The sequence below is a fragment of the Genypterus blacodes genome, unplaced genomic scaffold, assembly GCF_046128005.1.
Source record: "Genypterus blacodes isolate CSIRO-AG114 ecotype Tasmania unplaced genomic scaffold, CSIRO-AGI_Gbla_v1 ptg000053l_1, whole genome shotgun sequence".
Lineage (NCBI taxonomy): Eukaryota > Metazoa > Chordata > Actinopteri > Ophidiiformes > Ophidiidae > Genypterus > Genypterus blacodes.
Window position 1 is genome coordinate 5,496,961 of NW_027466865.1, and position 27,734 is coordinate 5,524,694.

Below are 27,734 nucleotides of genomic sequence, written 5' to 3' on the forward strand. Positions count from 1 at the left end.
ACGACCCATCAAGGTGAACGCGGTGTGCTGTGCAGGCAGACCAGGACAGAAAAAAAGGTAACGGACAACACCGATGTATTTGTGTAGTAAGTTAGTGTTTAAATGAACGCTGCAGTGTAGAACACAACCACCACAGTGAGTTTCATCAGTGTGTGAAAGACTTAAGCGGTGTGGCAGTACAAACAGACCAAAACCAGAAACAAATGTCAACATGAGCAATCTGAGGTTTGCGTCACAGCAGTAGTTGACACTGTAAAAGGAGCATAAATGGTATTAAACATATATTGGTGGTCAACTAGGAGTGACTCAAACATAGATTAACATATATAAGCAATTATATAAAAAGGATTAAAAATAATTCCACAGGCCAAAGGTTACCAAGAAATGTACAAACACCAGAGAACCTGCCCAAAATCAAAGAGAGCACTGGTCCTAACTAAAACACTTAAATGAAACAACAAAATTAGGATAATCTGATTTAACAAGTGGAAGGATTTACACTGAGATTCAGTTCCATTCTTCACGGCTGAATTTGAAAATCCTCAACAGAAGTAGGGGTTGAGGGATGAGTCCTTCAGGCAATGGACTGCAAACTCCAGTCCGTCTGTTTACATGATCTCCTTCCTCTCCTTCACTTTTGTCTTCTTTAATCTCCCTTGGTGAGAAGGTCTTCTATGTACGCATCAAGTTCATCATCTGTGTTTATGTCAATGTCCTAGAAGCGTGAAAAGCAATTACAAAGAAAAAAGTTTCCAGTTAACAGGAGATCATACGTTTATTGGATCATTTATATAAGGGCTGAGCAATATGAACATAAAGCGGAAAGCTATTACCCAGCCCCACTGTGTTGTGCAGAGACTGAAACGTTTCCTAGTCTGTTTTACCTCTTGCACTTTCTGCAGAAGAGCAACAATGTTCGTCCGTAGTTTCTGTAGTTTTTCGTCTGCCTCCTTCAGTTTGACCTCAGTGTTGTTGTTCTTCTCCTCCACAGCTTTGGCTTTGGCATCGGCTCTGCTCTGGTATGAGTTACATAACGACTGGAGGCCAGATTCATACTGCTGGAAATACTCTTTCTAAAAGGAAGACAGGGTCACACAAATAACAAGAAGCCCATTACTCTGGGGAGGCAAAGGCTTTTGCTTACTTTCAATGCAAAAATATATTTTCATTAATCAAATTTTAGGCAAATTCTGGCAAAGGCCAGTATATTAAATTGTGTCTCACCAAGGGAAAAGCCACCAACTCCTCGGCTGTCATGCTGTTAACATCATCTTTCGGAATCCGAAAATGAGGAGGGAAAAAGTAACGCAGCATTGTCCTGGAACCAAAGCACATTTTTAATCAAATTAGCCTTTAACGCTTCAAACTGGCTCAAGGAGAGTGAACAACTGCGAACAACAAATCAATGTCATATTAATCATTTGTCATATATACGTATGTACCAATAACCGGTGTTGGGAGATCTGCCAGCTGAATAGATGCTCACCTCAACATGGTTACCAAGCTGTCAGTCACCTCTCGACTAGTTCCTGGTTGGGTGGTGTCCGGTTCCATGCGTGCAGGACCCTTCTCCGTCTCCTCCTGGGTGTCAGGGGTCTGGGAGATTGGCGATGGCGGCCGCATCAAGCGAACGTCATCACTTCCCTTAAAGACCCTTTTCCAAACACACAGGCACACAAAAAACACAGTTGATACACGTACAGAATCTTGCTTGACAGCGATATGTGCCCTTGATGCTGTAAACACACACTTACCAGCGGTCCTTCGGGGTCGATCTAGGCACGTAGTCAAACTTAACTTTCCAGCGAACACTCTGCTTATTCAGCTCCACAGCAACGACTTTGCCTGTGTACCACTCCTTATTGACACGTACCTCTACCAGCAGACCCTTATCTGTGGAAGAAAGATATAAAATAGTTGTTGAAATCCTGCATGGAAGTCAAGCACTTGCATTCACCTATGCAGGTCCTCGTCTACTCTCTCACCTTTCTGAGCATTTTTAGTGTCGTTCTCCGGTTCTGGCTCCGGAGCCTTCTCAGATGCCTGTGAACACAACGCCATGATTAGCATCACACCAGCTTCTGTTTACGTCTGGCCGTTTACACTTTGAGACTTGGATGTCGATACTTAGATATTAAGACAATCGTTTATTTCCACCCATCACTTCCGGGCATGTGAAGGGCTGAATCGCACGCTCGCCTTTAATCACAGTAGGGACACATATTTGCGTGCGTGTTAACATACAAGAGAGGAAGGTTAACAGAAATGATCGGCACTGTTGTGAATCAAGAGGTAAAAGTCACAGTATGATGTCAGTGATGCGAGAGAGACATGCATGGCAGCTGGGAGCCGTTAGAGAAGAACGTGTTTGCTTCTATTCTAAAAACATAGGATTGTTAGAGGAGGTCATGTGGAAAAACCAAAAGAAAACGCTTTAGTCATTGTGAGAGTAGATGCGACTTCATCTATAGGGCGCAGAGGGGACGGGGGCGTCCGGGTGAGACTACCTTGGCCCTGGCTCCGTGCTGTTGTGCGGGGGAGGCTTTGGGAACAGAGTTGGGTGTGGTCGGGGGCTGCCTTGTAGCAGCAGCAGCACTACCTTTCTTCTCAGGCTGGGGAGGTTTGCTAATCTGAAAGGTCAACATCAGAGGGGCCGTGACTGCAGGTTCAGTGTGGACGCATGCCACGCACGCCGCTTCCCTTTGGAATCTCTCTCCGTTTTCATTTGCGACACTGAAACTAATTCATTCCGACGGCCATTCAGGTGCTGTGGGAAACGAACTGAGCCACCCCAAGGCTGTCAGAAGCAAAGGAAGTTTCTCATAGGTATGGTCATTAAAATAAGGGGGTTAATGCACCTTGACACTGTTGAACTAGCATTGTAGAAGCAACAATGAAAACAGTGAATTGATACACATAATCAAAGTTAATATTCAAAAGTGAGAGCAAATAATTCAGCCAAGGTTACTGTCAAGAGGTCGTATAAGGCGGAGGGAGGTTTGAGCTCTAAGGTCCATTCACAAAGATGATCTAGTGAGTGTGAGTGTGTGTATGTACCTCTTCCAACCTTCCACGTTTGGGAGGTGGGGCCTTCTCAACAACTTTCCCACGGTTACCAGATGCTGCAGCCATCTTCGATTTCCTGGTCTGTGGTTCTTCCTCCTCACTATCATCCTCTTCTTTTTCTTCTTCCTCCTCCTCCTCTTCCTCCTCCTCTTCCTCACTGTCCTGTTGCTCTATGATTCTTTTGCGTTGGCTCACACCTGCTGTCTTGGCTGATGATGCTTTGGCTGGTGTCTAAATTAAGAAATTAAGAGTTGAGCACATAGTTTATCATAACCAATGAGGCAAAGGATCAATCGTCTCCTTCCGTTTGCATGTGAGGCCATATGATTAATCTCTCCAAACACTCCATTTCTTACATTGTTACTATGTCGTACAAACAGATATATAGTACTCCAAAGTTGGCCACTTACGCGTGTGCTGCGGCTGGGTGGGGGTGTTCTTGCATTGGCTCGGGGTGAAGGCTTGGCGGGGGGCGTCTGTGTGGGCTTAGCGGCAGCTCGGGACCTGGGCGGTTCAGATTTGGCCGGTGGAAGGGCGGGTGTCCGGGTGGGGCGTTGAGAGGCGGCGCGGGCCGTGGGGCCACTGGGGGCGTTTTTGAGGAGAGACGAGAGAGGTGGGGAGCGGGGACGTGATGCAGACCTGGTCGCCTAGGGGGGGACAATCTGGATTTAAAATTCATTTTACGCTGGCACAGACAGAATTCACAATGGTGGCCTAATACCGATCAAACCTTAAGGGCAGATTTGAAAAAAGACATGGCGCAACATGTGGAAGCTGTCTACCTGAGAGGAACTGTCTGTGGGCTTCATGCTGACCTCCAGTGGAAGCTTCTTCACATCGGCTGCCGATTTGATGGTGCTGGTTTTCTGCGGGGAGATGTTGTATTGGTGACCTGTGATGTGACGAGCGGAGGCAGGAACACAATGACAGAGAGTAATGGAAGACGTACCTGCAGGGTTTCCAGCTTCTCCTGCTGCTGTTTGATCTTCTCCGACAGCTCTCTTTGCTTTTCTTCGGCCGTCACCTTGTCTTTCTTTAAAACGCCGCAGGGCAAATTCTGCTTCTGTTCAGGAGCGTCACACCTGAAGGGAAAGCACACGGCCCTGTTAATGTGCAGTATGGTGGAACGCCCTTATGTGTGATTGAATTGACACAAAGAAAGCGATGGCAACACACTCTGGCCTAGGAAATAAATAAAATATTAGGAATTTCAATAAACAAACCAACATAGTATGTGGCACTTGAAATGAAAACAAACAGATGAGGATGGGATCACAATCAAGCGATGTTTAGACATTTACCGACACATTTTATGATAGTTTTGTGATTCAGGTCGTAGAGACACGACTAGGAAAAGAGTGCCAGCTGCAACACTTGCGTTTCAGGCACACGAAAGACAGTTGCTGATTTATTAACAAACCGACGCACACAAACTTAAGCAAAGTAGCAGAAAACAAATAAACTCCTCCTTTACCTGATGTGAAGTGTTTCAGTGTTTCTGTACGATAAACCGTATTAGCAGGAAAGAGAAGTTGCCAAAATGTGTGTTGGAGTTTATCAGCGAATAAACAAGCAAATGTGTGATTATTTAAATAGCTGTAACAAACAGCGAGAGTGGTTTCTCTCATGGATCAATATCAACAACAAAGCTCTATGACAGAGTAAACCTGTTTCAGCAGCTTACCGACAGATGAACATGACTTTCACAGTTCCTTGATGTGAATCAGTTTTTCAATCAAATGCATGCTCAGCAAAACCGACCAACTAATTGATTGATATTTTTTTATTGATTTTGTTGATTAGCTGTTTGCGGTCCTTATAAATACTATATAAAAAATCAGGAGTGTAACACGACATACAAATCAAAGTTGTGCTATACCTGTCCTGGGTGCCGTCTGGGTTCATTAGGCACACCCAGCTGTCTGGGTAACGTTTGTCCACTGCATCCATCTGGAAAGGCAGCGTTCTCCACTTTAAACACTTATCTAAAGACACAGAGAGCACAAACGGAATCAATGCAAGTGTCTCACAATAAGTATGTCTACCACTGTGTGTGTGAGTGAGTGAGTGAGTGAGTGAGTGAGAGAGAGAATCTTACCACACTGAATAGTGAGTGGTATCTCCATGGCACGGCGTCTCTTGTATCTCAGCTCTGATGACGGCGGGGCAGACCAGCCGGCAGACAGGTAGCCAAACTCATCCCAGAACTTCACAATGCCCTTCTGAGCTGCATTAAACACACATACACACATTTCATGGGGCGACACGTTTATTCACGCAAATACCTCAACTGTGAGTCTTCAACCCAGGATGCACACACCTCTTCATTACTGCAACCTCGACTATGCATTTCACTTTCTATCATCGTCTGAATCAAACCCTGCCCCCACTTTCCACATGTTATATAGAAGCAAGTTATTATTTGAGAGTTCCAAAGATTGCACTCCGTCTTTACACCTTTGACTGTATTACTTATTTGGGGTCCAAGATAAGCTTGACGATGTTTCATTCGCTCACCAACGTTGGTGTCCTTCCAGTACTGAGCTAGATGCTCGCCCATGGATTTCAATAAATGTCGGTACTCCTTCGCGTCTGCAAAGTCTTGTTTGTTGTGAGTGGGCTCTAGGACCAAGTATGGGACGTCCACTACTCCTACAACACCTCCACAGGCCCTAAAACACGTCAATCAAAAAAAACCCATACAGATTTTTGGGGGGATTCAGCCAACGGTTGTGCATTACTGCATCTGACGCCCCGTGTCCATGTTACTCACGTGCCTCCCTCCAGCTGAGGCCCCGTCTTCTCATACATTTTGATGAGACGAGAGCAGTTGTACACAAACATCCCATCCAGGTCCCTCTGTTCAATGTTTACCCCAAATATAAAATTGAGCTCCTTGGGCTCCTTTAAAGCTCTGAAAAAAAACAAAGAAAATGGGATTGAAATACACAAAGCACACAATACAAGCACCTTTACTGGCAACTATGCACATATAAACATATACTTATATTTTTGAACAATTCTGTCAACATTACTTTTGTTTGGCTTCTAAGATCCTCTTCTTCATGTCGGCATCCCGTCGCAGCATCATGGCTGAATCCTGAGCTTTTCTCAGGATCGCCTGGAGGAAGAGACAGCAGAGTCATTGTCACAAGTGTGCTGATTGAGGAGAGACATGCTGGTGGGTTAGTGCTTCACAACTTTCCATCATTATTCTCAAAGGATTACCCGTGATTCTTTTGACAGGTCATCTCCTAAACGGGTCTCCAAAGCCAAGCGTTTACTCTCCGCCTCTCGGGCCTTCTCCTCCGCTGAAGTGAAGCGCACAGAAAGTCCTCAGGTCAGATGAGGAAACGCTCAGAGAGAGGACATGAATAAATCAATGCACCTGACTCACCGAGTTTAGCGAGGTGATCCGCTTTCTTCACCTCCTGCTCTGCGCGAGTTTTGAAACGAGTTGATGAGTACTTATAAACCCTAGAAAACAAGAATGCCCGTTCAATTCTGGACTTTGATATGGGGCAGTCGCAGACTTAGTGCAGCTGGTCTTTGAGCATTTATGTTCACATTTATACCTGGGTTTATAAAGACAGCAGGACAGCCTCTTGGTTCTGACTTTGTGTCCCTGAATAAAGATCCTCATGCGTGGGTCAATGTATAAAACAGCTGCATACGCTCGGAATGACCTCCGCTCTGGTTTCCTGTGGGAAATGTGATCATCATTGATGTAATTTCTGATATGCTTGATTGAAAATAGGTATAACATGAACAAACCCTGTCAGTATGGGTGAATGATTTCAGAGTGAACAGGTCTGACAGGGTGGATATGAGATAGAAATACTCACACTCCTTCAACAAGTGTCCCTGCCATCAGTATGTCCTGATGATCCGTCTCTACATCCAGCTCCGGCTCTCTGTTGTCCATCAGCTTCAGATTATAAATGATCACAAGGGTACCTGTCCACATCACAAACACATACGTAAGCGTCGCAGTCACCAACACTAAAGCAGAAATTCAATCTTTCGAGCGCACACTAACCACTGTTGCCTTCTATTTTGTTGAACTGCTCCATCAGCTCCCTCTCGTTTTTAAAAGGCGAGTACTTGAAGATGAGCTCCGTCTCTATCGCGTACTTCTCTGGGTCAGAGGTCAGCGGCTCCTTGGTCTTCAGATCCCAGGAGGGCAGGGGTACAATTACCTGAAGACAGAGGGTTGAATAATTAACTAGGCACACCCTTTCAGAAACATCTGAGGAGCTGCGTACAATGGTCACTTTTTTAGTCCCATAAAATTAACAATACACAATGAAACGCCCTCTATCCAACCAGACTGACCTCATCCAGTCCCTCCTCTTCGTGGAACGTCCTCGACAAGAAAAGGCAAGACAACGTGTCGTCCTTCTTGGTGAACAAGATGAAGTCTTTCCCAATACGCATGGAGCCCCTGTCAGAACACACACACACACACCGTCACACATGACATTGTAAAAAAACAAAACAAAAACAAATGTGTCACCTGTTAAATGTCATAAGCACTGGAGACGTCTTACGATTTCAGCCCGTTTCCATATTGGCCGATATGAGTGGACTCAGGCGACCGCTTGCTCGACTTTCCAAACTGAATCACATGAGTCGCCTCATCTAACAGAGGAAAGGTGTTCAGAATCACGTCTCCATATACAATAACACAACAATCAACAGAAAACAGCACAGATCCGACCCACACAACGCACTTGTAGTCATGAACTAAACACCGACTAGATGCTACACAGCACTTACTCGGGTCCATTCCTGTCCCATCATCGAGGAAACACAGCATGTAGCCGCCCCGCAGTTCGGCCCGTTTCTCTGTCAGCAGAGGATGATAAAGATGTTGAGACTGAATCCTTAATGTATTTGCTTCAGTGTGTACTGTGTGAGTGACGGTGATGTGTACCTGTGTATATGTCTATTCGTGTGGCGTTGGCATCTCTGTGAAAGAAATATAGCAACTGTAAAACTTGCGTGTACTTTAAAATAAAACACAGGTCAAAAAGTCAAATTTGAACAATCACTGACTGAAATGATTATGCAAACCTGGAATTGTCCACAAGCTCTGCCAAGGCTCCAAACAAGAACTCATGGGTGGTCCTGAAAACAGATCACAGAGTAAATGCAAGCAGAAACTAATTTACTTTAAATGAAATTATAGTCTAATGATTGGAACCGGCCATGCACCAACACATCTTTTAACATCATGACGAATCTATTAGAATGACTCAAGGGAGCGAATCTTTGGACCAAAACCAAGATTACAAATTGACAGTGTCACCAAACAAATCCTATATCTGACATTTGACATTTATGGCCAATCAGGTTCAACTGGAATAATTGTTATGACATAAGCTTTTTTAAGTTTGGTCTTTTAGGTAAAAACAGAATTATTTGAGTATAGAACCTAAAATAACCTGTTTATACCCTCAACTATCATTCTTATCAATGTCACAACAATAGATAAGATCAACAATATTTCAAGATTAAACAATGGTACATTAATTAGATGGCAGTAAGACTAACTATGAAGCTTATTTTCTATTGTAAAAATATACAAATTTAGTGAACATTGCATTCCAGGAAACGTCCGGCAAGATGATGTCATCTTAGCCCATTATCAGTCAGGCTTTGTGTGTGTGTGAGTGTGAGCACTGAAATCAATCAGCTGTGTATTTACATGATGAATTGGTACTCACGAGTTTGTGTGCAGGTACTCAAAGGTGAGTTGAGCTCTGTTGAGGCTGTTGTAGCTTGAATAGGCCATGGCCACAATCTTCCTTTCTCTTCTTGGTCTCCTGTGTTGTCCTCTTCTTCCCACAGATCTTTACTCAAGAGCTTTCATCCTTAAAAACACCCAAAATCCTTCCTTCAATTATCTGAAAACACAGAGAGGTAAACAAACCTATGTCTATAGGTGTTGTATGAGTCCCTACATATGGCTTTAAGAGACTCCCTCGGCTCAGTTGTAATGATGGGATCCCTAAGGAAGAAGGGGAGACATCTGCATAAGTGCAGCCCAGCCCACAGGTGAGGATTCCACGTGGGAGGCCCGCTTAGGAAGGTATCAACTGTTTTCCTCCCAGAACAACCCCGTGTTTGGTACCGTGCGACCCAATGCTATAAACATGTGTTTGCATAAGGAGGGTTGTTGTCAGAGTTGGTGTGCTAATGTGGAGAGAAGCCACATCGCTGCTTCCCTAGAGAGTATCGGATACAAAAATCAACATAGTCGCATAGACTGCATGTTATCAACACTTCAGCGTCAGGCTATTTTAGCAACTGAGCTAGCCGATGTTAGCACCTTGTGCGAAGTGCTTGTGGTGCAAGGTATCGACAACTAGCTAGCTACCGACTGGGCAACAACGTCACGTAAGCTATGTCAGGCAACTTACGTTAACTTTGCAAAGCGTTTTCATGAGACGGAGGCCTTACAGAGGCGTCGAGGCAGCGTAATAATCCATCCGTCTGGGTACAGACACTTAATAACGTTACATTTCCTTGTATGAGCCCAGCAGATACCCAGAGGCCTCGAGGAAACCAGTGAGCGCTGTCGGTACCTCCCCCTCATCCCGAACAAAGCCCGCCTCTTCGTGCCATCGGCAGCCAATAGGAGGGCGCCGTGTGAAGATGCTTAACGCTGATTGGAGGAGAAGTCTGGCACCCGCCGGTCCTGCCGCTGCTTAAGCCTCACATCCATACATACTGGAAATACATACAGAATACTGTGCTGTATGCTAGGGAGTCTTATACTGCAACATATTGGGCATATCAGGCGTTTGTAATGCACATTAACAAACGATTCATGTTTTTTTTCCACTGTTAAACTGCATTTTTTTCTTACAAGCAGTTGTTTCTGGTGTTTTATAGTAATTTTCGATGTGTCAGGTGTATTAGTCTAGTTTGAAGGCAACTTTTTCTCATCATGTTGGAAACAACAAAACACTTCTAGTACTTGTGTTTACACGTGGCACTTTATACTATAACAAGACTTCATGCTGGTACAAGAACGTTTTAAAATACAATATCAAAGCTGAAATAAATCTCCCTGTTCCATTTCTGCTCTTTAGTGCTGCTTTAAATGGACACAGCCAAGTTTATTTTCCTGGGGTTACAAATAAACCATCACTAACACCAATGAGAACTAAATAGTAAATGCAATAACAATAACAAGTTATTTAACTGAAAAATATGTATTTTCATATCATTTGCGCCATCAGCATAACTATGAATGGAGAAGATTTGATTAAACCCAGTGTAATTTGCATATGTGAGTGTGTGTGTGTGTGTGTGTGTGTGTGTGTGTGTGTGTGTGTATGTGCGCGTGCGCGTGCGTGCATACTGTAGGCTACATTATCAGTCACATTGCACAGCCACATAGGTTAAACTAAAACACTACACTAGGTAATAAGTAGGAATTTTATGATATTGCATTCAAACAAACCAAAAAAAACACCTTAGTGTCTTTAACAACAAATATCAGCGAAATACACACACATACACACAATACATGGTGTATCACTTGCAAATGTATTGCACTTCAATGTATCAGTGTATCAATGAGTCACCCTTCTGAAAGGGCTGTATCTGTTTTACTTAATAATAAACACTTTATTGCTTTCGGACCAACATACAATCCCTTGCTGAAGACAAATAATTCCTGGAATGCACTGGACATCACAGACCTTTGTTATATGAGTACTTTAGTGTTGATTAATAGTGAGTTAAAACTCTACAGTCATATTACTGAACACCAGTAAATAAGATTAGCACGTTTAAGGCTGGTAATGTAGACAATATCACTCGAAATACCTTCACTTGTAAACATTTTACATACTTAGCTTATTTCCCTTATGAATTGTTTAGTGTGTATCAATTAGTCTCTCTCCACTCCTTCACCAACCACTGATTTCTTCAGGATGTAGTGGATGAAACATGTTCAGGTCATTCAAAGGCTCCTGTGAATAAAGCAGAGTGATCAGGTCAGTTTCTACCATCAAAGAGTCCAAGTACTGCAATCTCTATAATATAAGACATATCTACAGTATACAGTATGTAACCAATTTTTGCTCCATTACAGAACTAAAACCCAAAGTGACCACAGTCCGTGAAACTGAAAAAATGTTAGTGGTAAAGTATTGTAAGAATTTACCGTTTCACTTTGTAGAGTCAGTCCTTCATCATGGGGACGGCGCATTAGTGAAGGTGTCAGACTTATAGTTACAAAGAGCATTAAACAAACTCCAAGCAGACACACACTGACTTCCAACAGATGTCGCACTGCCACATACTGTTCCTCCTGTAGAATCAAGGTAGAGAGTCACTGACTAACTGAAAACAGGGACGATCTGAGCAACTACTTTGTTGAATTATGGCAGACTGTACCTGTGTTAACATAACCGTCAGCGTGGGGTCATGTTGGGCATGTAGACTGTAACAGGCATGTGACCCTGAAGATTGCTGCTCGCTCACTTCCACGTGAACAGGTGAAATGTTCTCATCAGATGCTGGACATTCTGGAGGTTGTCTTCATGCAACAACAGCAAAAAAAATAAATAGACATGTTGACTCATTCATAACACATTATAGTAAATCTGGGTCTTGATTCATGGACCTAACACATGCATGGCTGGTGTGTACAGACTTTTACATTGCTTGCGTAGAACTTACATACTCTGCGGCAGCAAGTGTGTTGGAGCACTTATGGTAAGACATGTGTAGGTAACGTTTCCAGTCAGAAAATGTAGAGTCATAGTAACACTATCATTGCCTGTGGAGGAAAATAATCTCTTGTGGGTGAGCATGAATGATTTTATGCTTAATTGCAAACAAAATTATTGAAATGAAAAAAACTGAATGTGATACCAACCTCCAAGACCTAGCTGACTGGATATCAAGGTGGTGTGAAGACCAAAGCTTTTCAGAGAGTCTCTACTTGAGCTAGTTGTCACAGTCAGTGGAACCTTGAGGAGCAAATGGCTGTCAAGAAGAAGACTCTTTGTAGAGTGGAGCGAAGACCCTGTATCCATTTCCTCCTCCATCAGAGCAGCAGGGACAGGAGAGAGCAGCTCATCTGTGCTCATATTGGCTTTTTGGCACAGATGAAAGCGGGATAAGGAGGACAACAGCTGGTTCCAGTCCTAAAATGGGAACAATGTGCATGGTTTGTTTATCAGAGCGATATCAGGACACACAGTGTCTTTTCTTTGTCTTACCACCTACTTAAGCCACAAATACGTGAGGAGGGAGGTAAAGATACATGGATAGGGGCAATGACGAGAAAATATGATCAAATGAGACATCCTTCCCACTCAAGCATCATCGGAAGCAAATGAATTCAATGTTATGAGTTTATAAGTGCATGTAGTCGTCATGAGTGGGGTGATTAGTGCAGTATTTCATTAAACATATCCATGGATTCTAGACACTAGAAGGATGTGATAAAACTGTTATTCTTATAGTTTTAGAACTATATAAAACAGCTCCAATTGCAAACACATTTCCATTAAAAGTGTGGTTCATGTTCTAGATCAGGAGAGGAGTGAGCAGAGATGGAATAAGATAATTGGGACACAGTCACAGCCTGTAAAACATGAGGATTCTTTTGTACTTATCATTGGAGGAAAAGATTGCATGGTAGACTATTAGTTAACATGGGACCTTACTCATCCATGATTGAGGGCAAAATCCACAGCAATAAGCTCTTACCTTTGCTATGTCAGGGTTAGGCAGGGTGTGTGTGTAGCTGTAAGAGCTCAGGCAAATAAAGGAGACTGCCAGTGTCAGCAAACACAGGAAAAAGGTTGTCCCTGGAGGATTCTGAGATACATAGTCTCTCAGGTTAGTCACAGGCTGCCAGAAACCCATTATCAGACTCCATATACAAGTAGGCTGCAAAGAGACAACAAAACAGTCAAAATCATTTAGGAAATAAATAAATGTATTTAAAAATGACTAGAGTGGATCATTTCAATGAACAATGGTCTGTTGTCAAATGGTGAACCCTGTTACCTAATAGTAGGTAAGAATAGGATCAATAGCAAAACGGGGACAGTGAGGGCAATTGAATGTTTCTGGTATGATGTTATAACAATGCAGCAACATGACGCCAAGCATCTGTTTTAATAAGAAAACTCAACAGGAGACGCGTAACTAATCTAAAAAACAACTACATACCTCGAAGAAGAAGTTGCAAAAAGTCCTCAAAGATCACGTGACTCGATTTGGCGAAATACAATGATGCACGTGAGACCTGGCGTCTAACATTGGACGCGATTAATGTTCAGGTGACGTCGCATTAACGATAACACGACACAATCCGTCAGTGAGTAGCGAGTGGCGCGACAACCAATCACCGCGCTGCTTCCTGTTTCTACTCTGATTGGCGGACACGGAGCCGCTCGTCGCTTCCTCATTGGATGATTTTTATGTGACGTTTAGGGGGGAAAGCCTATCATCAATTGTTTTGAATCCCAGGATCAAAAAAGAGTAATTTAATGTCCGTGATGTAAACCCACATACATACAATGGCTTTATTTTATCAAACGTTTCAGAAATCTGAGAAAAAAAGTCCTGAAGTTGAACCTGCAGACACATTCATTGAATAAATATTGGTTTTGAACAGTAACAATAAAAGTTACACTAGGATGTGATCTTGTTAACGACCAGAACCGTACCAACATCATACGTCTGTGTGCAATGCAAAATGCAAACTTGTTTTCCATTCAACCTCGCTCATTTCTTTCCATGCAATATCGATTGACTTTAGTCGATTGAAAAATCTGAATGAAAAATACGATTTCCAGCATTTCTCAAGCGTAAGCTGCTCTTAATCGACTTCAATACGGTGTTTAAAAATATCCAAAGCACCGGTTCATCATATAATATGAATGTAATGTAAACTTAACTTCTTTCCTCGCGAGTGCTCGCGACTCACAAGGTTCGTTACCATGGAAACCGACAGGCAGCGTTGAAGGAAATACCCAAACTAAGTGGGAAACAAACAACTGGAGGACGGGTGACGCTAACACTTTCGCTTAACATCGTGTAAAGTCCATCTAACACCACAACACTATGGCCTCAGATGGAGATCACAACTGGATCCGTGATCTACTCCAGATTACGGCGTGAGTTTTCAACAGTGTGTGTGTGTGTGTGTGCGTGTGTGTGTGCGTGTGTGTGTGTGTGTGTGTGTGTGTGTGATTTCAGCTGAATAATACGAGCGTTCAGTCTATAGTATTATTGCAAATGATTACAAAGTATGATATTACATATGTGTGTATTGCTTTTATTCGAACAGTGAGTTTGCTGTGACTGAAAGATGTTTGAAATCAATAGCCGAGGAAATGCTGAAGTTACGGCAGGAACACGCGGAGACTGACGCTCAACTCGAGGCGAAGAAGGAGGTACGAAACCCGAGCAAACAACTGACAACTTCAGTCTCTCCGCACACTGCTCATTACCCTCCAGCTCATCTATACGTAGTGATTAGACATTATTTTTCCCAGCCATGTTTTGTGTCTCTGTGCTCACGCAGGAGCAGATACTGAAGGATTTGCAGCAGCGCAGAGAAGAGCTGGAGGAGGAGAGGGAGAGAAGAAACGCTCTGTACGGTGCAGAGATGCCTGCCAAGGTAGATGAGGCTGGTACCTGTGGAATAAAAGGGATTTACAAAGTTTCTTTGTACAGCCAGAGAGGTTTAAACTATACATCCTGGGTGAAACATGCATTACATAACAATACAGGGGGTGTTTATGTCAGTTAGGGGTCATCTACAAAGAGCTCCTTCACTTCTGTCCACTGGCAGCTCTAGATACATGTCACTCTCTCTTCCTTGATGTAGGAAAAAGAAGTTGCTCGAACTGTGAAGAAAGCAGAGGCAGACTGGCAAGAGGTGGTTCTTAAGGATGCAGAAATAGAGCGAATGAAGAGAGTGTTGGCAGGGCTGAATGAGAGACACCAGAAAATAAAGGTCTCTGTTCGCTGCTCCAAAAAGGCTTCAGACGTCACCGAATGTGCACTGAAAATGACCGAGGTACAGCAAGGCCTCACATATGAACATGAGATGTGATCTGTAAATGAAATATTGATTAATGTAGGTGAGATACTTTACATATAAATCATTTGAATACAAAATATGTGATACACACTTAAAATATGTTATTGTTGTAGAATGTAGATGAAACTGAACTTTTGAATCAAGACTTTGTCCAAAGGTCTTTCAATTGGTATGGGTTGAACTGTGTGTGTGTTTGTGCATAAGAAACCATTTAAGGATGGGCAGGAGCTCCTGAGTCGACTTGAGAGTCTTCTTATCACCAGAGATAAGCTCCATCAGAGGTGTAATGAGTTGCGGGAGGAGGCCGATCAGCAGAGAGGAGAACTGCAGAAAGTCCTACAGCAGCACAGAATGTTTCAGCTGGGAAAGACCACGCAGGTGTCCAAGCTGGAGACTGAGCTAGACCAAGCATTCTGCGATGCACAGACATGGGTACTAGACCAGAATCAAAGCCCAGGATCAGAAATTGGGTCACATCTAATGTTGCTTATGGATTTGTGTGAAATTCAGTTGACTCTTATACTTCATACAGGAAAGGAGGTGGGGCGAAATAGAGACGACTGCATTAAAGAAGACACTTGAACAGCACAACATGAAGATGGCGATTCTAAGCATGTATGAGCGGATAGGTGGGAAAGTGGGAGAGAAAGGTGTGGCTCTAAATGACACAGTAACACAGTTGGAGAAGGTGGGTACCCTGGCAGAGCACCGAAGAAGGGAGAATATCAAGAGCCCAACAACGAGAAATAACCAACAGCTTGTGTGTTTCTGTGTGTGTTCTTTTCAGATGAAGGTTTTCATCCAGGATCATCGAGACATAGTGGAACAATGTCAAACTACCTTCCTTGTAGATGAAGAGAAGGCATGGATGAAGACGAAGAAAAGAAGACCATTACAGAGGCAATGAAAAACAAAAACCCTTCAGTATAAGAGACTACACAACAGAACACAGTAGCCAGACTACACAGACAATATTGGCATTCTAAAGGGAAGTTTCTTCCCAAGGATACCCTAAAAATGTTGCTGTGGTTAAAAAAAAGAAACGGGGAAGATCCACTTGTCCTGTATTGACCTTCTTTCCTTTATTATGCAGCCATGTTGCAGCATGTGATGTCTGTTCAGTGTATTCTGTTTTCTATTAAGTGTAATGTTTTTTTTAAATTGTGTCACTTAAAACTAAATGGCCAAATTACAGAATGGAGTAGCGATTCCCTATTATTAAAAATTAAAACACAGAAATGACAACAAAAATATGCAAATGATAAAACTGGACAATTCATGTGAAATTAATTTTATCACGTTGATTTTGTGCCTGTCCACCAAGTTTGGGTTCAGTGGAGTCATTGATGAGATATAGAACTTTTGAACAAAATGGAAGACAAGAAGAATCTTTCTGAAATCCTTTTTATAAAATTACAAATCTGATAAATGAATTTAAAAAAGGCAGCAGCAAGGGTAGTTTGATGACGATGATCACATTCACATCGCTCTTCAGTCCCCTGTGGTTTCTAATTCTGCAAGTGGTGCAATACTTGATTGGCTTCAGTGCCTCACAGTCGCTGTCCCAATAATCAACAACTTCTCTAAATTGTTCATAAATGTGACACTGGGTTTGAGGATTACGTCCCTTTTTTTACGTACTAACAGCACAGCTTGCAGTACGTTCATTTGGTTGCAATTGAAATAGGAAATGAACACGGAACCCTTTAAAATGTAACATAAAAACACTGAACCAATTGGACTAATTGGACCAGGTGACTGTTATCGGCTTGAACATCCAAGTATCAGGATGACCTATGTGCGGCAGGTCTCTGTAAGGGGAAGTGCTCCACTGGAAGGGCGGCACTTGGTCCCACGTTGGACCGCTGACTGCCACCATGGCGAAATCACGGAACATCCCATAGGAAGTCAACTGCACAGGACCAACACATCAGATTTAGGCAACATCATTGAGAATAGATGGGAAGACGGAGGCTTGTGAAATGAGAAACAAACCTTCATATCTGTTCCTCCGTGTGGTCTTTGTTTCAGGGCACCGAATGGGTACGTGCCATTAGCAGGGTTCAGGTCCGACCGAGCCGAGATCGCATTTTCCCCATTCCAAGGTGGATCACAGCCATCATACCTTGACAAGGGATCTTCCTTAAAGTTGTTATACCTAGTAACAAACATTGAATCTCATAAGATACATTGATTTGAATTCAAGCTGGCATCAGGAATGACCAGTCCAAACAAACCTTACCTCATGAGAAGGACCATTGAATCCACATCGGTAACATCCGTCTGGTCTCGTCTGAAGATCTGAGCTCGAGGGTTCTGATCCAAGGAGAACCAAGAGCCAAACTCCTCAACCAGCTCATTGCAGCCACTGGCATTATATATATCCACATAGTACCTGCAGTGTGTGCGCAAACTGAAACATTAACAAAAGTACAATTTCAAACATAAACAACACAATCAGAAAGCCATCTATGTACTCACGGAATGTTGTAACTTGCCCAGTATCCTTTCTCCAGCAATTCTGTCGTTTTATCAGTATAAACAATCATTCCCCTGCAGCATTAGAAGAAGAGAAGTCATATCGTATTTAAAGAAATATCTAAATTTGCCTTTGTTTAAGCACACTTTATACTTACGGAATCTGCTCCAACACAACAAAGAGTCCCTCACTGCCATCACGCATCCCTGGAGTGAAGTGGTTATAGTCCACAATCATCCACTGGTTGTTGTACCTACAAAACAAACACACATACACACCTCAGTTGGGGCTGAAAACCCCGATAGGTTTGAATGATTTGAACAAAGAGTCTCGCCGATTTACCATTTTCAGACATTCAACCTAATGTTTAAATACTTGGCTCCCTTTATTTTTATCAACACAAAATACTTCCTTGGTCTTGGATCGCCAAAAGCAAATCTAATCAATGTGGATTCTGACCACAGGTAAAAACAAAAGAAGAAGCAGCTTATATTTGAACATAGTGGTGATAATGGGTGGAGAAACATTGTAACCAGGTGCCAGGTGTGTGAAACCCACGTTCCACTGTTGTACTTGCTGAATATCTCTGCCCACTCCTTGCCAGTGGTTGCCAGTCTATTAGCCACAATGTTCCTCAACCACTCCATAACCGCGCCTGTGGGTTGGACAAACTTCCAGAGAGCAGGGTTGCTGTTGCCAATGGTGGTTTCCAATGTAACCTGTAGAAAAGATCAACATCGAATCACAAACCCTTATATCCAGTTTCCTCAAATAGCAACTAAATATAACACAAATAAACCATGCTGAGCTTGCAGTGTATTCTTCATAATGAATGACTGCTGAATGAATGCTTTGTCATGTCAGGTACAAACAGCTCTCACCAAGCCACTGCTCATGATATAAAAGTCATCTCCAGAGAAGATTGATCCAGGATAAGATGAGAATGCCTGAGTTCCTCCAGGAACAACGTCACCGCCTGAAGACATCAGAGCAAAAAATGAGTTTGGTCCCAAACTAACAAGGACACGTGTGCTGCTTGTCTTTCACTGAGGCTTAAAAACTTGAAACAAATTGTAAAAAGAGGAAAACCTGCAGACCTCATATTTTATAGGATTCAGCAAGGAACAGTACTTCTTCTAATCAATAATTTACCTGTAGGAGAAACTCTGAAGGCAAAGTTGTACTTCTTCATGATTCGCAGCATGTACTTATAGTTGCTCCAAGTGTCATGTGACACCAGCAGGTCCTTGTTGTTGGGCAACAGTTTAATGAGAGCAGAACAGGAGCCGGATCCAAGAGGTCGACTTTTGCTGGATTGGTTCAGAGCTGACTCCAAGTCCTCAAGATCCCCACCCATCTGGAAAAGCCTGTTCGGTACGAGGCGAGAGCAAGAGGCAAAGTTCACTATCTGAAGAACAACAATCAGATGTTTTTGATTTATACAAAAAATATCACTCACAGGAACCCAAATGGATTGATGGAGAACTTTCCTTCAGGAAATGATAGCTGCTCATGATAACCATCCTCCAGACCTTTCAGCTGCAGCAGCGACAGATGCACCTGACAGATACAAACATGAGGGGCAGGTTATTTCTGAAGGCTGTGAATGTTTTTGTTCAGACGTGTTTTGTATTTAACAATCATCACAGACCTGGTGCCAGTAGGCTGAATCTGGCTGCTCCTCTATTTGTCCCATAACCCATTGCAGATTAGTGGTGATGTAAGCCTTCAGACGCTGGCAATAACCTGACTGAACTGTGTCAGGCTCACAGTAACCCATTAGAGTGTTCATCCAGTTGTTATAGATGAGCTAAAATGACACACACACACACCTCAGATTCAACAAAATAATAATAAAAAATGTATCAACAGCTGAAACGTGATCACACCTAGAGAGTGGCATTTTCTGACCTGGGATGTGACGACGGCCTCCAATGCTCCAGCAGCATAAGCCTGGAGTCTGTCATTGTAGTGACCTCTAGTAGTGACCTCCAGGAAAGACCATCTGAAATAAGAGCAGTAGCTGTTTCACAAGATGAAGATTATGTCACAACAGGATGTCTAAATCAATGTATAATGGCTGCAATGATGTAATGATCATTATGTAAAAATATACAAAAACAGACATGTCAGTTGATTTTTGGGAAGGTGAAAGGTTATCTCCAATCAAAGGTCAAACAAATTAAAGGTCAGACGACTGAGGCAGTTGCAATTTAGTTAGGCTCCATGACCGATAACAAGAATTAAAATCTTCATTGTTAAGATGAACGCTTAACACGCCTAAAATGTCGGCTGACAGAGGAAACGTAATTAAATGAATCCACCAGACAGACTTACCCAGATGTTGTAATGTCGTCGGTAAAGTTCGCCCACGCTACAAAGTCCTCTCGGTATCCTTTGAGGACAGACAGATGTCCGGTTTGTTTGTCAATGACAGCGGTGCGGATTTCAGCACGAACCGACAAACCAAATAAAAACAAAACAACAAAACCATTCATGGCTGCGGATCGAAGCTGAACCCCCTGTTCCGAAACAAGTCATATGACTTGCTACTGAGGTCCTTCCAAAATAAAAGCTTTCCTTCCCACCAACACGCGTCAACCTGAACCTTTATTTATGATTTTTATTATTCTTTACTTGGGCCGCATACAAATTGCCCTAACTTGATCCATACCCAGGAAATGTTACCGGACATTTGATGCAGAGCTTCAAACCTAATGTGTCCTTCAATCTGCCCAGTTGGCTGCCTGAAGCAATGGACAATTGACAATTTTCTGTCATCATAGCAGCGACTATTCTGTATTAACACAAACGGAAGTAAGCTCACACCGAAATGTGAGTTTGTCATTAAGTCAATCTCCTACATTTGTGAATTTAGAGAGATACAGCCAAAAATGTCCTTGTTTTTCACGTTTCAACTAATCCTAAATGTCATCATAAAACATTCTATTGGGTATGGTCCTGTTAGTCTAAGCCTGTCCATCACTTTGGTAGAGATGGTGCATTAAATGTCTTGTGGTTGGGAGGCCTTTTTAATGACTAAGTTTGCTTGAGCACACATAAAGAGAAAAACACAATAAGAGACACAAAACCTTCAAAATCTAAAGCAACAAATAAAACTTTATATAAAAACTGACATTATGTCTTGTTGATTCTATACAACATACTGTATCTGCAATGCAAGACATTAAAGGTTCCCGATATTTCAACCAGGTCTAAGGTCCACATTTCATCAACACAGAATGGTGATGAGGCTGTGCGGTATTGACAGTCTAGGATTAACACTGTCTGGATGTTCTTTCTGTATAGGGGTCTCAGTCTTCCACAGTCCCTTGGGTTTCCATCGTCTCCAGAATTCCCTCCAGAACTTCTGCTTTTCTTTGTTTTTTGGAAGCAGCTGAATTGGAGAAATAAACAAAATAAGAGATGCAGCATTCATTAAGTGGATGACATTCTGTGTATTGTTCTGTGTTGGTTGATTTACTGTGGAAATGTTCCGCTGTTTTCCGCCTCAGTGTCTCTACTGTATCCTCAGCCTCAGCCCACTCCAGCACGAGGCGCCTGCCGTACAGATGGGTACTGTGGCACAGAGCAGCAAAGGCTTTCTATAGGAGGACACAGCAACACAGTATTAATGATGTGACTACATTTGTGACTCACAGTTTGATGATCGCAGTCACTCACAAAAAGCAGATCAAAAATAAAAGTCCACTAACTTTAGCATCCTGTTTGGTGAGGAAGTCAACAAATCCAAAGCCTCTGTGGTTTCCTGTCCCAGCTGCTTTCTTTGGAAGACGGGCTGTCTTCAGCTCTCCAAATGTACTGAGGAGGATACAGAGGAAAAAAATGTATTTAATATATCAGCTGTCCTGCCCAGAATGTCACACAACCAGAGTTTTATGTTTTTCAAAAATAGTGCTTGTAATGTGGCTGCTACCAGAAGAGTTCTCGGATTTCCTTGACAGTGGCCTGGAAGGGGACATTGCGCACAAGGATCTTGGACCCTGTCTGCTTCTTCTCAGCCTGCTTCTTCTTGCGTGTCTCAGTGGACCTGAACGTGAGAAAACAGAATCATTCCAAGATATTAAATATTAATAATAACAGCTTCTCAGAACAATTTGGCCCAAATAAATATTCAAATTCATTAAATTACAACACATACAGGACTTACTGGCTACCGATGCAATTCATTAACTACTCACATATTTGTAGCCAGCATCCTTTTTGAATTTGACATTCTTTCATAAATTTAATTCATGCACATTATTCCTAGTGAATATATCGCCATTGCAGAATTTTACTCTCTTAATTATTCACAAAGGTAAAATGGTTTTTGTGTTGTTTTCCCATCACCATGAGTTGTAGTCCATCTTACCTTGCAGCAGCTCTCTCGGAAAGTTTCAGCTCTAACTGGTGATCGTCTACAGCGCAGTGCTGGCAGAGTTGGGAAAAGAGAAAATATATAAGCCACTTAACGTATGAGGCTGCTGGGGTCAAAGCTGTCACAGTACCAAAGAGCCAACAAACCTGCAACTGCCTCAGGGCCTTCTGTGCCGCCTCTGCTGTCTGATACTGGACAAAACCGTAGCCCATGGACAGCACCTTACCTAGAGGTGAGACCAAGTACACTCTAAAGCCAGGGACACTTCTGAAAACTCTAATCATCTGGTCAACAACTGCTGACGCGTGAAAACTCAGTAAATAAATGGGTGAAGGACCTGTGAGTTGACGTACCTGTTTTATCTTTCTTCTTGGAGATGGTACAGGACTGGACCTTTCCACATTTGGAGAAAGTCTGAAACAAAGAGAAAATCAAAACAGTTCAGTCTACGTACCCCTCGTTACTGAATGCTAGTGAAGGTCTGATTTTTGACTCGACGCACCTCCAGCAGTTTCTCCTCTGATGTGCTGAAATTAAGATTCTTAATGAAAAGTGTGGAATGGGGAACACATTCCTCTTCCTCTTCTTCCTCCTCCTCCTTGTCGTCCTTCTGCTTCTCCTCTTCCACTGCGCTCTGTTTAGCTATAAGTGTTGTTTTCAAGGTACAAAGATGTTGCCGTTATTGATATAAACCCTTTGACATCTAAAATGGTCTAAAGGTCGTCTTTTTCAAGCACCGTGTGTATTCGTGAGATTTTACCTGGCTCAGGTTTGGATGGCAAGAACACCCCCATAGGTGCCCACTCCAGATACAGTGGGATATGTTGGAACTACAGTAATGAGAGATACAATGAATACACGACTTTGTAACATGCAGTTACAGGTACAGATTCTCAGCTGTTCACACCTTGCTGTAGGCTAGTCTAGTGAAGGCTCGTTTCGCTTCAGTTGGCTCCAGGAACTCTACGACGGCAGTGAGTCCTGAGGGAGGCAACAGCACTCGGCCCAAAGAGCCGTGAGGCGAGAAGAGCGTCTCCAGCTCTGACACCTCCACACCGGCGGGAAGGTTTTTCACCAGGATCACAGTCGTGCTTCTTGCTGCTGCTGCCTGTGTACACCAGGGAGAACCAGAGGATGCAACCTTAACCAAAGTCTTCGTGTGGAAGTGTTTAGACGGGGGTTAACAAGTGAAGAAGAGGCTGAGCTAACAGACCTGACTAAAGGAATCCAGACACACACTATTGTCCAGCAGGAACTGGCGAGTCTCCTGGACGATCTGAGTTTCACCCAGAGCCATCCTTACTGCCAGACTTCCCTTTGACTCCTGCAGAGAGAGGTAAAAACAGGCTGGTCTAACAATCAAATAGAAGGCTTGGGGGTGAAAATGAACGAGCTGGAAGTAAGAAAAATAGGGGGAAACGTTACTCACATGATCCAGAACTTGGCTTTTTGTGGTATTATATTTTTCCGCAATTGCATCTGCCACTGCACTGGTGCCCAGAAACAGGGTGTTCCAGTTGTGGGAGCTAACAAGAGGCAGGAAATCCATTTGAGAAAACGCAAACAAAATCACAAAGAAGAAGAAGAAGAAGAAGAAGAAGAAGAGGGTACCATCAGCATATATACCTGGAACTTGAAGCTTTATTTTTAGCATCTTTTTGCCGTTTGTAAGACGAAGAGCCAGGGCCACCCAAGTCCTCTGCCTTCTCCTTCTTCACTGTGGAGGGAAGCAAATGAAGCATCCTGCCCTAAAGATACGGGCGATAAGATGTTTCCAATTTTAAGTGTCTTAAACATCTGCATATCAAGTTGTGGCACAAAAGGAATTATATTGCACTTTGCAGATATCCCGAACAATCCATCAGCAAGAAGATCAAATACCTGAAATATGTGTCCGTCCAACTGAGCCAGAGCGGTCACAGCGCTCTCTGGGATCATGTAGGTTACAAAAGCGAACCCTTTGGGCCTCTTGGTTAGATTGTCAATAGGAAAGAGCACCTCAGATATGTGACCTACAGTGTGGAGAAACGTCATGAACCTGAATATTTTAGTGGATGAAGACACACGTGCACACCGAACACATACGCGTATTTAACTCACCGTGTTTGGTAAATAGGTCTTTGATTTCCTGCTCAGTGCAGGTGTAGGGGAGGTTTCTGATAAAGAGTCGACCTGAATCTGCGACATCTTCCTCCTCCTCATCCTCTTTCAGCGTCCTGGTGAAGTTCCTGTCGATATCCGTCTCCCGTTTGTCCTTCTTGCCCATCCACTTATCCACACGAAAGACCTCAATGTAGCGGCCCCCTGAAAACACACGCACAGGACAACTGCTGTTACTGGCTAGTGCCTTCCACTGCAGCAAAGAAAGTTTGACAGAAAGACAGTGAAGAGATGAGAGGAAGAACAGTGCAAGTGGCATAGAGGTTGTGGCTTAGTCCAACACATCGCCAAGTCCTCTATATAAAGGAAGGCTGTCACGAACCCATGTAATCTTTATTCTTCTTCAAGGCCTTTTCCACCTCTTCGTCAGATTTCAGGTCCACATAAACGTATCCTGAAATATACACACACACACACCAGTAGTGATACATTTCCTGCTTACCGTACAAATATTGCAGTACCACCAGATACTATAAGTACACAGTGTGTAAACATGCACATACCTGTTCTATTCCCACTTTCATTCTTCCCAATTCGGATGGCTACAGGCTTCAGCGGGGTCATGAACTCTCGTACTTGTTGCTGTTGATGTCATATAAACAAATACCAGTGTTAAACGTGTTAAAAGCAGACATAGAAACACCCCATTGGTAAAAGAATGATGTTGGTCCGTCACCTCTTTAACACTGAACGGTGCTCCTCTCAGCTTTACTGTGTAATCTGTACTTGGCTCCATCTGATGGAGACGGATCAGGGTGTTAATCATAGTAAACTTTTCTCTGCGAGTCGTGCTGAACTGTGATGTGATGAACATGTAGATTTCTGTTAGGATTCACCTCCTGCTTGGCAGTTTTCTTGTCTTTGCTCTGCTTCTTATCTACATTAGAAACTGAAGTTTTGCTCTTTTCTCTGTCGCCACTCTCATAGTCACTGTCCCCTTCCTGGACGGGGCCAGATTCATCCTCTTTGTTGTCACCGTCTTCACCATCCTCCTCCTCCTCCTCTCCGCTCTCTGCCACGGTGTCTGCTGTCTGTGCCACTTTTGAGCGCAGGTAGTCCATGTCTGACAAGCCAGATTTCAATGCCTCTTTGGTGGTACCTGAAAGCAACAACATACTTGGTGCATGTGCATACATATGCATCGTTTAAAAAGACTAAGAGGAGGGCAGCATTACCAACCTTCAGATACATCATCATCCTCCTCATTATCAGGCTCCTCTTCTGCCTCCTCCTCCTCTTCAGACTGGTCAGAATCAAAGTTGAGGTAATCATCTGAATTGGGTTTCTTCTTGTCTGGGATCTTTGTCTGGTGGCTCTCTCCTGATTGCTGCACGGTGTCATTGGCCCAGGTTGGTGCTTGACTGCGATTCTGATGTACTGATATGAACTCCTTAAATCCCTGATCGTCCTCCAGCTGAGCATACACATAGGACAAGAAGCCACATAATCAATATCATAATTAGACGGACATTTGCGCTGATCTTTAGAGTTGAAATTATTATAATTATGTTGAATAAGGATGTACCGTATATTAACAGTACATCCAACAACAGGTCTAATCTGTGATTGTACGCATCTGTGTGCCATCATTGATTCTACACTGTCCACATTGAAATTATACATAAGATATACCTTCAATTACAGACTGAAGCATGGTTTAAATCCACAGGTACAAGAGATGTTAGTGCAAATTAAATGATGATAAATGATGACATAACAACAGAAACAGCCGACTGCAGTTGTTGGACACAAATAGCAACAAATCTCACTCACATTTGCCAGTGTGCTGATGGTTACTTTATTCTGTTTCGTTTTCTGAGGACAGAAAACATTGATCATTAGACAGTATATCTCTCTCAATGAAATAGGAAATTGAGACTCAGGGCTGCAATGATGTCATACATTCTCTCGCAGAGGGATTTTGTATTAAAGCCTTTTCTTTGCCACTGTTACTGTTACCTTTTTGCTGTCGCTGTCACTCGGCCCGGTGGATTTGTCCTGACTGGAGCTCTGAGTGTGTTTGCTCCAGGCTTTTGCTTTGGTGGGGTCTCCAAAAGCCTTGCACATCTCCACCTGAAATTCAAGATCAACTTGGGTTCAGGATTTGAACAAAAAGGACTGTTTCAGACAGTATGACAATTAAATTATTTGACAATATTGTCAGGTTTAGATTTAAAAGGTAGGAAGAGTGTACATTCAACACAAGCGGGGATGCTGGATGGTTTCAGCATATTGAAAGAGAGGAAAGAGTGTAGCTCACACACTGAAATCGATAAGCTCCCAGAAACTTCATTTACTAAAGTTTACACCAGCAGGGTCTGAATACTAGTTTAGTTTTGGGGTGTGTGAGAAGGCTATCAGAGCTGTCTAATGTTTGAGGCCAAGTCCTACATCATCCTCCATCACTTATGTGGATCAGGATCACTAAGACAACAAGCAAAGCAAAATGATGACCCCGATGTCCCTCTCTCTAGCCCCTTCCTCCAGCCTTTCTCTTTTCCCTGAGCTGAGCTACCTGTTAAAGGGTCAGCTGATAGGCGTACCAATCTCTGACCCTCTACATCAGCTACTTCCAATAAGTTATAAGGCAGTAGTCTAACTAAAGTAAATACATGATGAGGTGATATAGGATGAACCCACTTACGGTCACTCTGGACGTGTCCACGAAGCTCTTGTTGAAGTGTTTCAGAGCTCTGTCTGCGTCCTCTTCGGTTTTAAAACCAACGAAGCCGAACTTACGGAATTTGCCGTCCTTGGTGAACTTCAGAGAGCAGTCCGTCACGGTGCCGAAGGCCGCGAACATGGACCGGAATCTGTCCTCCTTCATCTGCACACAATCACATTTTCAGTATCAAGTAAGACTTTAAAAACGCCACGTGTTCGTACGTGCTCAGGTGTAAAAGCGTTACTTACCCCATTGGGAAGGTTTTTAACGATGAGTCTCGACATGGTTAGAAGATGTAATCCCGTAAATTTAGCGTAAATTTGGAATTTAGAAAAATGTCAACAAGCAAGCGTGGAAGTCCCTCTAGGTCGCCATGTTGAGTGGGAGGAGCTTAATCCATCCGGGTTACTAAACCAGTCCAGAGTAATCGAAAAAACTCCGATTGCGCTGCAGAATAACCAGAAGTTTGAGGAGCAAGATTAATTTCGAAAATATAAAAAAATAGACCAGAATCTCAGCAGGGCGGCTGTCAAATATGCTAACTATCAATAATGTTTACATTGCTAGCCACGACTACATGTAAAAACAGTATATATTAAAGCAATTATTGCTGCTAAAAGGATTATAACATTTAAACCAAGCCAGAGATGAACCAGTGTCTCTCAAAGCGTGGGCAGCGCCCCCTCCTGGTGGGCCGTGAAGGTACTGCATATGGGCCGCGAGAGCTCATTAACAATAAATTGATAAAAAAAAAAGTTTATTTTCTATTGTTGTTTAAATTTGGAATTACCAGTAAATTACCATTATGATAAATATTTACAATATAAAAAGTAACCAGAATAATAAAATAAAGCCATGGGATTTAAAGAGTGTTATTTTCTTTATTCATTATTGA

General features: G+C 42.9%; 5 protein-coding genes across 7 annotated transcripts; 1 reads left to right on the forward strand and 4 right to left on the reverse strand.

The window, feature by feature from the left end:
* Nucleotides 1–23: 23 nt before the first annotated feature.
* On the reverse strand, nucleotides 24–9,627 carry morc2 (MORC family CW-type zinc finger 2). Of its 3 annotated transcripts, none has more exons than XM_076150848.1 (28): nucleotides 9,492–9,627; nucleotides 8,796–8,942; nucleotides 8,143–8,196; nucleotides 8,003–8,037; nucleotides 7,846–7,914; nucleotides 7,617–7,707; nucleotides 7,402–7,510; nucleotides 7,106–7,265; nucleotides 6,912–7,023; nucleotides 6,642–6,767; nucleotides 6,464–6,543; nucleotides 6,295–6,377; nucleotides 6,102–6,187; nucleotides 5,840–5,980; nucleotides 5,584–5,738; nucleotides 5,165–5,293; nucleotides 4,946–5,051; nucleotides 4,016–4,148; nucleotides 3,849–3,932; nucleotides 3,477–3,713; nucleotides 3,058–3,297; nucleotides 2,508–2,630; nucleotides 1,986–2,043; nucleotides 1,755–1,893; nucleotides 1,487–1,654; nucleotides 1,225–1,318; nucleotides 885–1,073; nucleotides 24–715 (listed from the first exon to the last, which is right to left on the reverse strand). In XM_076150848.1, the coding sequence occupies exons 2-28, from the start codon at nucleotides 8,861–8,863 to the stop codon at nucleotides 647–649; spliced, it is 3,138 nt and encodes a 1,045-aa protein (XP_076006963.1). In that variant the 5' UTR covers nucleotides 8,864–8,942; nucleotides 9,492–9,627; the 3' UTR covers nucleotides 24–646. The 3 variants fall into 3 exon arrangements, with proteins under 3 accessions (XP_076006963.1, XP_076006962.1, XP_076006964.1); XM_076150847.1 differs by having other exon boundaries at nucleotides 8,796–8,975; XM_076150849.1 differs by lacking the exon at nucleotides 2,508–2,630 and having other exon boundaries at nucleotides 8,796–8,975.
* An 874-nt stretch (nucleotides 9,628–10,501) lies between these two features.
* LOC143001320 (transmembrane protein 248) lies at nucleotides 10,502–13,426 on the reverse strand. The gene is made up of 7 exons (XM_076150856.1): nucleotides 13,273–13,426; nucleotides 12,805–12,987; nucleotides 11,966–12,236; nucleotides 11,767–11,866; nucleotides 11,482–11,623; nucleotides 11,249–11,395; nucleotides 10,502–11,054 (listed from the first exon to the last, which is right to left on the reverse strand). Exons 2-7 carry the CDS (start codon nucleotides 12,961–12,963, stop codon nucleotides 10,992–10,994), a joined length of 882 nt encoding a protein of 293 aa, XP_076006971.1. The 5' UTR covers nucleotides 12,964–12,987; nucleotides 13,273–13,426; the 3' UTR covers nucleotides 10,502–10,991.
* Nucleotides 13,427–14,083: 657 nt separating this feature from the next.
* Nucleotides 14,084–16,298, forward strand: cfap73 (cilia and flagella associated protein 73). Its single transcript, XM_076151051.1, has 7 exons — nucleotides 14,084–14,222; nucleotides 14,396–14,501; nucleotides 14,633–14,728; nucleotides 14,939–15,130; nucleotides 15,359–15,586; nucleotides 15,687–15,842; nucleotides 15,942–16,298. Exons 1-7 carry the CDS (start codon nucleotides 14,170–14,172, stop codon nucleotides 16,059–16,061), a joined length of 951 nt encoding a protein of 316 aa, XP_076007166.1. The 5' UTR covers nucleotides 14,084–14,169; the 3' UTR covers nucleotides 16,062–16,298.
* Nucleotides 16,299–16,542: 244 nt separating this feature from the next.
* plbd2 (phospholipase B domain containing 2) lies at nucleotides 16,543–20,174 on the reverse strand. The gene is made up of 12 exons (XM_076151050.1): nucleotides 19,971–20,174; nucleotides 19,545–19,638; nucleotides 19,285–19,443; nucleotides 19,093–19,193; nucleotides 18,786–19,000; nucleotides 18,515–18,609; nucleotides 18,192–18,352; nucleotides 17,791–17,886; nucleotides 17,636–17,707; nucleotides 17,397–17,549; nucleotides 17,150–17,312; nucleotides 16,543–17,066 (listed from the first exon to the last, which is right to left on the reverse strand). Exons 1-12 carry the CDS (start codon nucleotides 20,129–20,131, stop codon nucleotides 16,896–16,898), a joined length of 1,641 nt encoding a protein of 546 aa, XP_076007165.1. The 5' UTR covers nucleotides 20,132–20,174; the 3' UTR covers nucleotides 16,543–16,895.
* Nucleotides 20,175–20,735: 561 nt separating this feature from the next.
* rbm19 (RNA binding motif protein 19) lies at nucleotides 20,736–27,213 on the reverse strand. The gene is made up of 24 exons (XM_076151052.1): nucleotides 27,088–27,213; nucleotides 26,819–27,001; nucleotides 26,134–26,247; nucleotides 25,948–25,989; nucleotides 25,354–25,588; nucleotides 25,011–25,273; nucleotides 24,851–24,910; nucleotides 24,678–24,756; nucleotides 24,497–24,568; nucleotides 24,115–24,318; nucleotides 23,896–24,026; nucleotides 23,641–23,762; nucleotides 23,444–23,540; nucleotides 23,228–23,338; nucleotides 22,922–23,122; nucleotides 22,775–22,844; nucleotides 22,517–22,656; nucleotides 22,368–22,428; nucleotides 22,161–22,240; nucleotides 22,009–22,067; nucleotides 21,571–21,684; nucleotides 21,350–21,455; nucleotides 21,118–21,238; nucleotides 20,736–21,030 (listed from the first exon to the last, which is right to left on the reverse strand). The coding sequence occupies exons 1-24, from the start codon at nucleotides 27,121–27,123 to the stop codon at nucleotides 20,948–20,950; spliced, it is 2,784 nt and encodes a 927-aa protein (XP_076007167.1). The 5' UTR covers nucleotides 27,124–27,213; the 3' UTR covers nucleotides 20,736–20,947.
* Nucleotides 27,214–27,734: the final 521 nt, after the last annotated feature.

Bases quoted from the DNA above. Each gene is read 5' to 3' on its own strand.
- plbd2 (XM_076151050.1), bottom strand. From the start codon at position 20,131: ATGAATGGTTTTGTTGTTTTGTTTTTATTTGGTTTGTCGGTTCGTGCT. The intron at 18,610-18,785 runs GTAAATTATTGA...TGATGTCTTCAG, and splicing joins CTTCAGAGTTTCTCCTACAG to GCGGTGACGTTGTTCCTGGA. The intron at 17,708-17,790 runs GTAAGTATAAAG...CTAATGCTGCAG, and splicing joins GTTGTGTTGGAGCAGATTCC to GGGAATGATTGTTTATACTG.
- LOC143001320 (XM_076150856.1), bottom strand. From the start codon at position 12,963: ATGGGTTTCTGGCAGCCTGTGACTAACCTGAGAGACTATGTATCTCAG. The intron at 12,237-12,804 runs GTAAGAGCTTAT...TTCCCATTTTAG, and splicing joins CTAACCCTGACATAGCAAAG to GACTGGAACCAGCTGTTGTC. The intron at 11,867-11,965 runs GTTGGTATCACA...TTTCCTCCACAG, and splicing joins CAGTCAGCTAGGTCTTGGAG to GCAATGATAGTGTTACTATG.
- rbm19 (XM_076151052.1), bottom strand. From the start codon at position 27,123: ATGTCGAGACTCATCGTTAAAAACCTTCCCAATGGG. The intron at 23,339-23,443 runs GTGAGTAACGTT...CTCTCTCTGCAG, and splicing joins AAAGCCAAGTTCTGGATCAT to GAGTCAAAGGGAAGTCTGGC. The intron at 21,031-21,117 runs GTAAATCAACCA...TCTCCAATTCAG, and splicing joins AACAGCGGAACATTTCCACA to CTGCTTCCAAAAAACAAAGA.
- cfap73 (XM_076151051.1), top strand. From the start codon at position 14,170: ATGGCCTCAGATGGAGATCACAACTGGATCCGTGATCTACTCCAGATT. The intron at 14,729-14,938 runs GTAGATGAGGCT...TCCTTGATGTAG, and splicing joins GTGCAGAGATGCCTGCCAAG to GAAAAAGAAGTTGCTCGAAC. The intron at 15,131-15,358 runs GTACAGCAAGGC...TTTGTGCATAAG, and splicing joins GTGCACTGAAAATGACCGAG to AAACCATTTAAGGATGGGCA.
- morc2 (XM_076150848.1), bottom strand. From the start codon at position 8,863: ATGGCCTATTCAAGCTACAACAGCCTCAACAGAGCTCAACTCACCTTT. The intron at 7,266-7,401 runs GTCAGTCTGGTT...CTCTGTCTTCAG, and splicing joins AAGAGGAGGGACTGGATGAG to GTAATTGTACCCCTGCCCTC. The intron at 5,294-5,583 runs GTGAGCGAATGA...TGTTTAATGCAG, and splicing joins CTGGAAGGACACCAACGTTG to CTCAGAAGGGCATTGTGAAG.